General features: G+C 41.4%; 2 protein-coding genes across 10 annotated transcripts in view; both read left to right on the top strand.

Annotated features, from left to right (window-relative positions):
- The window catches only part of cep126 (centrosomal protein 126), a 333,901-nt gene that overhangs the window by 153,830 nt on the left and 166,005 nt on the right, over window positions 1-14,066 (top strand). The gene's annotated exons all lie outside the window — the stretch shown is intronic.
- cfap300 (cilia and flagella associated protein 300) overlaps window positions 1-14,066 on the top strand; it is a 35,816-nt gene that overhangs the window by 15,769 nt on the left and 5,981 nt on the right. For all 6 annotated transcript variants that reach the window (XM_048597781.1, XM_048597780.1, XM_048597779.1 and 3 more), the window contains one exon: window positions 1,327-1,499. In XM_048597781.1, coding sequence (XP_048453738.1) covers window positions 1,327-1,499 — 173 coding nt within the window. The remainder of the gene's footprint in view (window positions 1-1,326; window positions 1,500-14,066) is intronic.

The raw sequence follows: 14,066 nt of genomic DNA, 5'->3' as shown, positions 1-14,066 counted from the left end.
AGTGGATCCTACAGACGACTGTATTTCTTTCAAGAAGGGGATCTTACTGACAATGGATCTTTCAGGGAGGAAATGATTATTTCCTTTAATCACAACTATTTTTATTAACTCGTGAGACATGGGGGTCACTGGCTGGACCAGTATTTATTGTCCATCCCTTGTTGCCTTTGAGAAGTTGCCTCTCTGAGTGTACCGATAGTAAGGACACAACAAACTTCCTTTAATATCGATACACTCAGACAATGAAGGCCATCAGTTTAACTGGGACAAGGTAACCATAGTAACCCAAGTCAAACATAGACACACACAGGAATTCCTAGAGGCATGGTTCTCCACCCATAATGCAATCAACAAACACATAGAATTGGATCCGATATACAAAACCCATACAGATCAAAACTGTAAATGACACTACTCACCATAACGGACCAGACAGTATAAATTCCAAGTGAAGTAGAATAACATCGCTTCATCGGAGGCTGCACTAATGGTGTTACCTAGTATGGTGATGAAACATCTGAAGGAGAACAAGCCAGCTCGGCAAGCAATTCAACAACCTCAGTCCTCTGGCCCTTCATTGTGTTGTTACAAATTAATTTTCATATTTATTTTATGTCTTGGATTTTAAGGTGAAAAATGGCTTTGAACTCATGATATTGCAAAATTTGAGAATCATTGTCTGATTTTTTTTAAAATTTGTTTTTGGGATATGAGTATTTCTGATCAAAACAATATTTATTGTCCATTCCTAATTGTCCGGTGGGTAGTTAAGAGTTAACCACATTGCTGAAAGTCCACAGTCACATGTAGACCAGACTAGGTAAGGATGGCAGATTTCCTTCCCTAAAGGAGTTTAGTGAACCAGAAGAGTATTTTTAACGGTGCTTAGCTGGTCACCATTGGACCACCTTTTAATTAAATTGTGTTGAATGTTATTACTACTTTATCAAATTAAGAATTAAAATTTATTTAAAACTTTTTTATACAGTTTGAGATTGCATCATCAGTCATAGGTTTTGAACCCATGGCCCTAAAACATTAGCCTGGGTTAGCCAACAAGTTATTGTGATATTACCACTATCATCCTTGCCACCCCCCCAACTTTGCATTGAATGAACTCTTTAAAAGAAACAAGGAGTGAATTAATTTTGTTTATCTTGAAACAGCAGGGAAAGATAATGCACAAAATAGAAACAATATTGTTTGAGAAATGTGCCAAGTGATATATTCACCATCAATTATAAAGCCTAATGAACAAATATTGTTTTATTCCTAATTTTCCTGTGAAGTTTATTTTTGTATTTAACTACTTCACACTTAATTTAGGTGTTACTTTTGGAAGAATCGGATAAATATCAAATATTCAGTGATAAAGAACGTGAGGAATTTGTCTTTCGTATCTTCAAACATCTCTGTTTGGGTGGAGTCCTCTGCCAATATGAAGACACAATTGATCCTTATCTGGAAACCTGCAAGACAATGTACAAGGAGTTGGTCAGGTTTGAAAAATATGTCCTCAGTTTATTTTCTTTGAGTAGCAAAGTATAGACTTTTCAAGGCCTCAGTTTGCACCTGTTGAGTAAACTTGGAGAGTTCTTCACCTGTCTGTTTCATGGCAATATCCAAAATGGTCTGGGACATTTCCTGTATCTTAACTAAAGGTATCTTTTCTTTCTTTCTAACTTAATAATTCTTCAACTTTGTTCGTGTTCGCTGTATATTTTATCCTGTACTCCATAACAGTAAGATATGGAGGAAAACTTGCAACAGCAAATTTGCTGGACTAGTGAGGAGGAAACCTTCAGTCCTGTTATTGCTTGTATTTGTGCTTCTTCTCCTTCTGATGTGAATGCAGACAATGCAACGTTGCATTTACAGGAAAGTTGCACAGTTTGTGATGCATTCATTTTGCTGTTTTGCTATTGTATTTGCCTTACGGCTTGAAGCCCTAAGAATTGAACAAAAAACATAGTAATCTTGACCAAAGAGCCCTGAATAAAAACCAAAAGAACTGCGGATGCTGTAAATCAGGAACAAAAACAAAGTTGCTGGAAAAGCTCAGCAGGTCTGGCAGCATCTGTGGAGGAGAAAACAGTTAACGTTTCGGGTCCAGTGACCCTTCCTCAGAACTGATGGTGGCTGGGAAAACGTCAGTTTATGTGCAGAAAATAGGGACGTGGGTTGGGTAGGGAGTAAACGATAGGATAGAGCCCAAAGAGAGAGAGAGACTGTTGGACAGACAAAGGAGTTGCTAACGATCAGGCTGGAAGGGTGAATAGTTAATAGGATCTGTTAGTGACTAACAACAGGGGGTGTGTAGTGGCAGGCTACGTGGTAACAAGGCCTAGTGTGTGGGGTGGGGGTCTGGGATACGGGAGAGTTTAGGCCCTAAAATTATTGAACTCAATATTGAGTCCGGAGGGCTGTAGAGTCCCCAAGCAGAAAATGAGGTGTTGTTCCTCCAGCTTGCGCTGGGCTTCACTGGAACACTGTAGCAAGCCGGAGACAGAGATGTTGGCCAGGGAGCAAAGTGGTGCATTGAAGTGGCAGGCAACAGGTAGTTCAGGATCTTTTTTGCGAGCAGAACGTAGATGTTCTGCGAAGCAGTCGCCAAGTCTACGCTTCGTTTCCCCAATGTAGAGGAGACCACATTGTGAGCAGCGAATGCAGTAGACTAGATTCTTGGAAGTGCGGGTGAAGTGTTGTTCACCTGGAAGGTATGTTTGCTGCCTTGGATACTGGGGAGGGAGGAGGTAAATGCACAGGTGTTGCACCCTCGCCGGTTACAGGGGAAGGTGCCGTAGGGCTGTGGGGAGGTGTTGGGGGTGAAGGAAGTATGGACCAGGGTGTCCTGGTGGGAACGGTCCCTGATCATCAGACGCCATTTCCGCCACCTCCATCAAGATGCCACCACCAGACACATATTCCCCTCCCCTCCCTTGTCCGCCTTCCGCAGGGACCGTTCCCTCCGGGACATCCTGATCCATACTTCCTTCACCCCCAACACCTCCCCACAGCCCTACAGCAACTTCCCCTGTAACCAGTGAAGGTGTAACACCTGCGCATTTACCTCCTCCCTCCCCAGTATCCAAGGGCCCAAACGCACCTTCATGGTGAACAACACTTCACCTGCACTTCCAAGAATCTAGCCTACTGCATTCGCTGCTCACAATGTGGTCTCCTCTACACTGGGGAAATGAAGCGTAGACTTGGTGACTGCTTCGCAGAACATCTACGTTCTGTTCGCAAAAAGGACCCTGAACTACCTGTTGCCTGCCACTTCAATGCACCACCTTGCTCCCTGGCCAACATCTCTGTCTCCTGCTTTCTACAGTGTTCCAGTGAAGCCCAGTGCAAGCTGGAGGAACAACACCTCATTTTCTGCTTGGGGGACCCTATAGCCCTCCGGACTCAATATTGAGTTCAATAATTTTACGGCCTAAACTCTCCCATGTCCCAGCCCCCCACCTCACACACCAGGCTTTGTTACCACATAGTCTGCCACTACACACCCCCTGTTGTTAGTCACTAACAGTCCCCATTAACAACTATTCACCCTCCCAGCTTGATTGTTAGCAACTCCTTTGTCTGTCCAACTGTCTTTCTCTCTCTTTGGGCTCTATCCTATTGTTTACTCCTTACCCCACCCACCTCCCTATTTTCTGCATATAAACTGACGTTTTCCCAGTCACCATCAGTTCTGAGGAAGAGTCACCGGACCCGAAACGTTAACTCTGTTTTCTCCTCCACAGATGCTGCCAGACCTGCTGAGCTTTTCCAGCAACTATGTTTTTGTGCAAAGAGCCCTGAAGTTGTTTGGGATGTATCAGTATCACATTGCCTTCAATTACATCAGGCCTCAGTGGAGATCTTCCCACTTGCTTGGATATTGGTTTGTAGCTGAATGGACAGAATGAAAAGTTTGTTGAAAAGTATGAAGGTGTGAGAATAATATGCAAAGCTGAAATTGAGGAATCTAATAAACTGCAAGAGTGAGCCATGAGCAATTTAAGGTGATCAGGAGATCTTTAAGTTTTATGTTACAGCACAAAGCATTGTCCTGTTTACTTCATTTCTTTATGCACTATATATTTACATGAATTTTTCCTTTGCAAATATATATATTTTGTCTTGTGTTCAGACAGTCAGAAATATATTGGTAATTAATGCATCAAAGATACTCAGTTTATGGTTATTCACAATCATGGTTTTTTTACGTGAAAATATATGGCAGATGTGAAAGGATCTTGCAGTAATTATGATGAAAATATACCTATTACTGAGGATCATTGAAGGAAATTAAAGAACTTCATTAGGAATTAATTCACGGCACCTCACTAGGAATTGCAAATCTTATGTACAATGGTACATAGGAAACAAAGGAGGTAATTTAAAGATTCTTACTTTACAGTTCCTTAATTTTGTAAAACTACTTGTAAAATTTACCAGGATGTGATAAACTACTGGGATGCACTTGGCAATACTGACAATGTTGGCGTGTTTGGTTCTACATCCAGTTTATAAATTTGTTACATAATAATCAGGTTTTATTGGAGGCTCACTGAAAGTTCCTGCAATAACTATTAATCTTGTAGAGGGTTTTGAGATCGCTATGATGCTGGAGTACATGAAGTGTGTGCTTCCTTGAAATCTCAGGTATTTCCTGTTGGGTTATTATGGCCTTAGGTACTCCTCCCATTCCATTCCATTTTAACCGAAGAGGACCTCTCTCAATATGCCCGTGACCAAATACTTCTCCTCGCCTGTTATATCTATAAGGTGTTTACTGAGATGGGGGAGAACGTTTACTTATTTTAGGTGAAATTCTGAATTTGTTTTTGAAATATATGTTGCTATAGTGTGTTGCTGGAACAGTAACGGTGTTTCAGAAAGTCACCTAAAATTTTTTGAGGCCCTATTCAAGTTATTATGAAATGATGAATATTCCTCGACAGAGCATCAGAAAGCCACAGCAACACTGTTTAATCTTCCTCCTCCTACGCCTAATCCCTACGCCGGTGTGCTCCTGCTGCTTCTTGGTTTGAGTAAGAGTTGCTCTCGTGTCCAGTTGCAGTGTTTGTTGTTGATTAGCGAATACTGCAGCTGGGCTGAATGGACTGATGTCCTATTTGGGGCAGAGGCTTGTTCCTGGATGTTCTGAGAGCACACTCCTTCCTCCTTCCACTTTGTGGTGCAAATCCAAGACCTTCCCAAAGGCTTTTCTGCTGAGGCACCGCCAGTACTTTGTTACTCACAAACCTTTACAATGTTTTGCCTGAGGGCTTCCTGCTGTGATCCTGACTACACAGAACTAGTATGCTTTGCTTAGGCTTCTAAAGCCTGGATATCTCCTCTGGAGACTGCCTGCAGTCTGTAAGGCCGTGCTGTAGGTAACACCTCACAAAATCAAGACCTACAAGTATTCATGGCATCAATTTTCTTATGAATGCCAACACCAGTTGTTGACTTTCCATCATTTCACTTCCACGATTATTGTTGTGATGCCTAATTATTTGTTTAACATGAACACGAGTCTGTATACTCTCTAATCAATGTATACATTGTTTATTCCTACAAGAGAATTGACAACATAGCTCCTGATCTCACCCTCTTTCCTGGCTGCTCCCTGAGCTCTATTCTAACTCCACTCACCATCTCTGCTCCCACCTTATATTCTGAGACATTACCAAGTCTATCTACTGCCACCTTTTAATGTGTTTAGCTTGAACCCCACACACCCTGCTGTTTCAGACATCAACTTTTCTCCACTTCCCATCTACAAATTCAACTTCTCCAATGTTTGCCTTACAAATCAGAGGCAACTCATTTGCAATTCCACACTCATTGCATTCAATTCAAATATCATCTCCCTATCATGTCCAAAGCTCTATATTCTTCACAGTCTTTCTTCACCTCTTCAGCCATTGAGGACTGTTTGGACTAATTTAATCAGGAACTCGCCCCTGACAATGTTGCCATGGCTGTTCCTGACAGGAGCAAGGAGCTCATGATAGCATCAGTCAAATTCTTGCCTGGCTGTTGAAACCTCTCCTTGTCCCGGATGGGGATCTGTGGAAAGAATGCATGAATCCAACCTTCTACAAATTACAGCAGTGAGTCTTTGACCACAAAAATCTCCACAAGTCAACAAAGGTCACAGTATACAGAGAATTTATCATTAATAATATCTGTACTGCAAAGAGACCTAAACCCCCTATATAAACACGGGTGCTGAAGAAATTTCATCACTATTTCCTCCACCACATCCTCTGGATTTAATGAGAGGACTGCCAAACTAACACTAGTGTCCTATTGAAGCAAGGTCTTCACTAACATCGGGTCTGTACTTATTGGGTCTGCTCTGCCATTCAATGGGCCGAATGATCTACTTCCTCTCCTGTTTCTTCTGTTCTTATTCAGGCAAAACTCAATTACAATGGACTAGACACCATTTCTGGATTGTGAAGAAGTATCTTCCTCAACGGATCCTGTTTTCTGAACACTCAAATGGCTCGGGTTCTAAGGTTGGACAAAGAAAATGCTTCAAAGACTCTTTAAAGTGTTCTCTAGAGCACAGCATTGTTGACATTAATGAGTAGGAGGAGCTGGTTGAGAATGGCAGCAACAACCTGTCCATCAAGCTGTATCCTGCTTTGAGGTGAATGCTTTCATAATGAGGCAGACTGTGGCTGAGAAGGAACAAGTCCAACACTGATTCGAGTTGCTCATGCTAGCACTTGTCTCATGCCCAAAGATCTGTGAGTTGAGAATCAGTCTGTTAGTCACATGAAGACCCAAGGCAGAAACCATGATCCTGACTTAAAGATCATCTTCAAATCAAGAACCAGACGATGACATTCTTCAGAGATACTAGGAACTGCAGATGCTGGAGAATCCGAGACAACAAGGTGCAGGGCTGGATGAACACAGCAGGCCGAGCAGAAAGGCTGACGTTTCGGGCCTAGACCCTTCATCAGAAAAGGGGGAGGGGAAGGGAAGGGGGTTCTGAAATAAATAGGGAGAGAGGGGGAGGCGGATAGACTTCAATTAATTTTATTCAAAGTTGCAATTGAAAAACAAATTCTTGAATACATTTCTTCTGCCTTACTTTTGCGATAGCTGCCTGTTTTGCATTCCAACTTGCACTGTTCTACTTTGGTTTAAACCATTCTCCTCTGTCTTGTTCTATCTTCCTTCAAAAACTGATTATAAAATTACTTTTCTGATTTATACCTTCCGTTACATACCCTAACTGTTTACCCCATATACTTTCAACGTCTGGTCTTCACTGGTGAAATCCATCAGGTGAGTTTCACATTAAAGATTATATACAAATGCAAGTTCTGATCCTGCCTGAGATTTAAAGTTAGTTGGATCAGGTGAGATATTAAAACGTTAAAAATTTCAAACCACCTCCAATCAGCCCTGTTTCAGGTTTAACTGAGATGTGACATGAGGTGAGAAGCCAGAGTCAGCTATTTGAATATTAAAGAGCCTGAAACTTTCTGATTTTGCCTAGTTTGCAACTTTAATCTTGTCTAACCAGATATCCCAAGCACAAAAAACATGGCAACATAAAGGAGGCAAGAACAGCTTTGGGAAACTTCCCCTGGTCTATCAAGCTGCCCCACCCCTTCACACCCCTGTCTGGGGTTTGCAATTGGACACAGTAGCTCAGTAGTGAAGATCAGTTCCTCACCTTTTTCTCTCTCATGCTTGCATTAACAATTTACCTGCAGCTAAAACTTTCAAGTGTTCTCCGCCCAAGGGGAAACAAAGCCCAAACTCAATATCGTGTGGGGAAAAACTGACCTTCCCGGTTTCCCACAGAAACTCCCCCAAGCTAAATCAGGTTAGTTTCTGCCAGACACGAGGATTGTGTGAAATACATTCGTACTATAGCTTAAATATGTGCTCATTAGCTATAAGGCTCTGCTGTATAAGCAGATGGAACAGCATGTAGCACAATGTGTTATGCTTTAAAAATCTCCCTGCTTAAACAATAACATAAGCATTTTGCTTTGTGTCAGTTTATATCATACGTCTGGGAGTAAATGTGGAATATTACATTGCAAGCAATTAACATATATTTTCTTTAAATTTTCTAACAACTATTTTGGCTTGGACAGTATCCTGTTTAAAATAGCTAAGGTAATACCTCAACGAAAGTAACCGAGAATTTCAATAACATCCATTAAGTGCTCAAGCACAGTGCCAGATGGTTAAAATCAAGGCAGATTTGTATCTGAATCATATTTTTAAAATTGTTTTGAGGAATTTCATTCACCTTTTTCCTGAGTTAATTTAAGTTTTTTTTTTTAACCTGTGAAATTTCAAGATTAACTTTTCAGCGTTCTAAAAAATATGTATTTTGTTTTAAAGTTGTAACTTTATATTACAGTTTTATTTCCTCAAACATTGGATACAATCTTCTGCCCTCGGAGGTGGAAAGCTTGGAGGCAGGAAGGGCATTTAACCAGGATGGGCAGTGGCAGTGCCAAACCCAGCAGCCTTCCCAACACCACCAGAATGAAGTTCTGGCTAGAAAGTCCATGACTGACCTTCCTACTCCATTGATGACCTTCAGCAGCAAATTTAGGTTCAGTGGCTCACCACCACTGAAATTAAGCCAATTGCAGGTGGGCCTGTTGCATTTTGCGTTGGGCTGGAAAGGGACTAGGACTATTCCGCTACCAAAGGCTGTCGCCTTGTAGGGGAACTGGACATGGGCCAGTTGTGGCCACATGTGGCTACTGGCAGTCACCACCTGCACTTGCTTCTTATCCCTTTTCATTCCACCCCCAACTCTATAAATCTCATCCCCTTCTCCACCCCATGTTAATCACCTCCTTTCATCCTGAACGCTCTGTGATCTTGACTATGGGTATGGTTTTGGAGTAGGAGTCACAGCCTCCTGTAATTTAAAACTGTGGGCTTGCCTATGAAAAGGGTCTGTTTAAAACCAGAGATTGACCAAGATGGCTGCATGATTTGAAAGTAAGGAATTGAATACCAATTGTGAATCCAGTTTGTGTAGCTGTTGGTTCCAGCAATGTGCAGTCAACCTGGAGCTGAGGATCGTTTACAAGTGAAACTGATTGTTTTGTGGACTAGAGACCAGTTATCAATGACCAAGGTCTTTTAGAGATAACTGCACATGCTGGGATTAGAGGGAACACCGTGTGGAGGGAACACAGCAGGCCAGGCAGCGTCAGAGGAGCAGGAAAGTTGACTTGACTTGAAAGTTGACAAAATGTTAACTTTCCTGCCCCTCTGACAAAGGTCTTTTGCCTTGCAAAAATTATGAGATTGTTTCTTAGGTAGCTGAAAATCTTGGGCTGTGGACAAGACACAGAGAAGGTAATCACTCTAGAAGAGAACCAGCAGGTCTGCAGTGGCCAAAATCTTCCTCAGTTCTCTGCAGTAAGTCACTTTAAACCTGAGAAAACCAGCTGATCTTTCCTTCAGCTGATGCTGTAAGTTGTGACATCAAATTGGATAAGTCAAAGACCATTCATAAGTGAACCAGCCACCTTGTGCCTCTTGCAAACCAGTAGAAACAATTGGAAAAAGAAGGTAGAGGAGAAACCTTCAGATTGGCAAGAACCAATGCAACACATCATGTGACTAAAGTCTACAGAACTGCTTTCCCAGTTTTCCCTCAGCCCATGTGTTTTCTTTTCCTTGTTTATGTTTGTGTGTCTGTGTGTGTGTGTGTAAGGTGAAGTTTATAAGGGCTTTATAGTTTTAATTTGTACAGCTTACATCATAGATTTTAATTGTTTACTTGTAGCTAGAATCTAATTCCCTGTAATAAACGGTGAAGTACAGGAACCTGTTCGTGCTTTCTATCAGTGAGTCTGAAAATTGGGTAATTTGGGGATTTTGTGTATTTCTTTTAAAAGTGTTAACTTTTGTGATGACTCTGGGATGAGACGTGCTTCCCCAGTGAGTTGTAACACAATCGACTCTAGTTTTATAAGGCTTCTTGATGACATACTTGGTTAAATGCATCATAAGAACATAAGAACTAGGAGCAGGGGTAGGCCGTCTGGCCCTTCGAGCCTGCTCCGCCATTCAGTAAGATCATGGTTGATCCTTTCGTGGTCTCAGATCCACTTACCCGCGTTCTCATCGTATCCCTTAATTCCTTTATTGTTCAAAAAAAATCTACCTTTTTTTTTAAAAGCGTTTACTGAAGTAGCGTCAACTACTTCACTGGGCAAGGAATTCCATAGATTAACAACCCTCTGGGTGAAGAAATTCCTTCTCAGTTCAGTCCTAAATCTGCTCCCTCTAATCTTGAGGCTATGCCCTCTTGTCCTAGCTTCACCTGCCAGTGGAAACATCCTCTCTACTTCTATCTTATCTATTCCCTTCATAATTTTATATGTTTCTATAAGATCCCCCCTCAATCTTCTGAATTCCAATGAATATAATCCCAATCTACTCAGTCGGTCCTCATAAGCCAACCCCCTCAACTCCGGAATCAACCTAGTGAACCTCCTTTGCACCCCGTCCAGTGCCAGTACCTCCTAAATGCATCCTTAATGTCGAAGGAAGTCCCTTTCATTGCATCTCCAGATTTCAGTTCATTTGTTCATGCTTGGACCAAGGCTGTGATGAGATTAGGAACTGAGTGGCTATAGCAGAATCCAGACTAAACGTCAGTGAGCAGCTTATTGCAGAGCACGTGCCACTTGGAGGCACTGCCAATGATCTCTTCTGTTAGTTTGCTGATAATAGAAGGTGGACTTGGTTGGAGCTGACCTGCTTTATTGTGGATAGGACCTATCTAGGCAATTTTCCACGTTGTTGGGTTGATACCAGTATTGTAGCTGTACTGGAACAGTTAGCCTGGGGGTACAGCTAATTCTAGAGCACCAATCTTCAGTATTGCCAAAATCCTATGAATCACATCCCATTTGCTGTATATCATTACATTCGGCTGAATGTTTCCAGACTTTGAACTTTCCATTCAATCACATTGCTGTTGGTCTGGAGTCACATGTCGGCCAGAACAGGTAAGGATGGCAGTTTCCTTCCTAAAGGACATCAGTGAGCAGGATGGGTTTTTCCCCACAATCAGCAATGGATTCATCATTATTAGACTCTTAATTCCAGAATTTTTTTTATTGAATTCAAATTCCACCATCTGCCATGACTGGCTCCCTGAACCATTACCTGGGTCTCTGGATTCATAGTCCAGAGATAATGCCACTCAGTCATCACCTGTCTATACACCTCAGAATCCCTCGTCCCACTACTCTGAATTAAACCTTATACACCAGCCTCTGACCATAATGCCATTGTTTAAAGCTTTGATATAAACTGGCAGTTAAATTCGAGTTAAACACGTTAATAATGCCAGATACTGCAATTTGATTGATATGAATATAATTTGGAATCTGTTACAGAAGCCTGAAAACGCACACATGAACAGGTTCAGGAACAGCTTTCCGGCCATTATCAGACTGTTGAATGGACTCTAACCTCAAATAATGTAACCTGTGTGCCTCTAGGTCTTTTTGATGTATACATCCTTTGCTTGCTGTGATTTGCCTGTACTGCTCGTAAACAAAGCTTTTCGTTGTATTTTGGTACACGTGACAATAAAAAAAAAATGAAGAAATAAGTTGAATATAGGCAGTTATACAATCAAACTCAAACAGTATGTGAATATCGTAACAAATTGCAATGCTATGCATGCCATCACTGGTAAAGTTTGTAGGTATTAGACACAGAGCTTCGTCCTAGTGTCACTGCTTTAGAAGGGAAATTCAACCATTGATCTTAGATTTATTTTATCCCTGGTCTTCTAGTCTTCATGCATTGTTCATTTTAAAATCTAATTAGGAACAAAGGTAATTGTAGCTTTTGTTTTTAATTGTTGCATTAATGTCTTCCTGAAAAGATTTCTGATATTTATAAGCTAAGGCATAGAATATAAGAGCAGGGTGGTTATGGTCATGAGACCACAACTGGAGTACTACATACAGTTCTGACCACCGCATTACAAGAGAACATAAGACACAGGAATAAAATTAGGCCATTTGATCCTGGCTGATATGTTTCTCACTGCCATTCTCCTGCCTTCTTCCTGTAACCCTCAATCCCCTCACCAATCAAGAAGAACGTGATTACTTCAGAGAGGGTACAAAGGAATTTCACAAAAGTATTGCTTGGACTGGAAAACTTCAGCCGTGAGGATGGATCAGACAGGCTGACATTCTTTTGTTTGGAACAGAAGAGGCTGAGGGGAAATTAAATGATGCACATAAAATCATGACAGGTCTCAAATGTCTGGGACAACCTCTTTCCTTTAACAGTGAGGTCATTACTTCAAGGGGCATAGATTTAAATTAATTTTCAGTAGAATTAGAGGGAAGTTGAGGAGAAATCTTTTCACCCAGAGAGTGGTGTGGGTCAGAAGCTCATTGATAGGGTGGTCAAGGCAAAAACGCCTCATCTTATTTAAAAAGTATTTGATATACACTTGACTCAAAACAACGGATCAAGCCTTTGAAAGTAAGATTAGGCTGGATAGCTCTTTCCTAGCTGGCACAGATTGAACAGCATATTGCGTGTCTGTATAGCCCTTTCCTCCTTCAGCAATGGGAAAATTACAATGATTTATTGGGACTGATGTATAGTTTTTTTATAGAGCCATAAACATGAATTGAAGCTTTGAATTCCGAGAGAAAGTAACATTAAGTAGCCCATTACAACATAACTCTTAGGCGTCAAGACTTTTTCATATTGTAGAACATTTTCATGTTACAGTGAATGCTGTAAAATATTTTTAATGGCCGGATTTTCCATCTGTTTTTGGCAATATATGAAAACATTACCCAAATGGTGAGAAGATGGACAATTAAGACCAATAAGCTTAAAGCAAAGACTAACGATCATTAATATTCCAGGCAAATTCTAATGAGCTGCATTCAATGTGGACAGTATTTTTATTCGGTGTGACAAAATTTTTGCAACGAAACATCGTGGAAGTGATTACAACATGGTGTGGAGCTGGAGGTACACAGCAGGCCAGGCAGCATCAGAAGAGCAGGAAAGCTGACGTTTCGCGTGTGTCCCTTCTGCTGAAGAAGGGTCCTGACCTGAAACAGCAACTTTCCTGCTCCTCTGATGCTGCCTGGCCTGTTGTGTACCTCCAGCTCCACACAGTGTTATCTCTGACTCCAGTATCTGCAATTCTTGCTACCTTATTGTGGAAGTGATTGGGGCTTTAGTCCTGATTTTCTGGTCTCTAGATTGTTGGATATTGAACACATAATCCAAGATATATCTCAGGATGTGGAAAAACCTATGTTCTGACCTGTGTGCCAATTGCCCAGGATGTTTAAACTTCTGACAGGCAATTACCATGCTCCCTGATCCTCCTCAATCCTCTGACTCTGAGCTAGAGTCAAAGATTGCACAACTCTGTGGTACATAATTGAATAGTTACTCAGGAAATGTTAGACAGGAAATTTTGATTCTAATTTCTGGGTAACTACAGGACTGGCTGCCCAATCATTCAAACTGACCCCTCCCCTTCCCCACCAATTCCCACTATGACTACACCACTACCTCTCCAATACTTCAACTAACCCCACAACCACAAGTTACACCTTGGCTTAGCCATCAGCTATTCCCAACTGTCAATCATAAGGTCCTGGGTTCAGGTTCCACTCTTAAGCTAAAACTGAAGGCTAACACTCCAATGCAGTCATGAGGAAGTACTATGCTGTTAGAGGTGCTGTGTTTTTGATGAGATGCTACACAAAGGCCCCAGCAGCCTGCTTCAGTAGATGTAAAAGATCCTGTGGTACCATTATAAAGATAAACATATAAAACACTTTGTGTAAATGAAAAGTATCTGTTTTTGTTGAGAAAAACGTCATGAAGATTGCCAATCCTTGCTACTATCCCAGTGAGAGTAGCCTACCTGTCTGCTCTGAGTATTCTTTTCAGCTAACTAAGATTGACAGCTAACTGTTCCTGCTGCATCTCCATGCCAATCATGGTCCAACCAATTTTCACATGCTGTATCAGTTAATGTTCTCTCT

The sequence above is a fragment of the Rhincodon typus genome, chromosome 6 (assembly GCF_021869965.1).
Source record: "Rhincodon typus isolate 14 chromosome 6, sRhiTyp1.1, whole genome shotgun sequence".
Lineage (NCBI taxonomy): Eukaryota > Metazoa > Chordata > Chondrichthyes > Orectolobiformes > Rhincodontidae > Rhincodon > Rhincodon typus.
The sequence above is the reverse complement of the archived record's forward strand: the minus strand, read 5'-3'. Positions and strand labels throughout refer to the sequence as shown.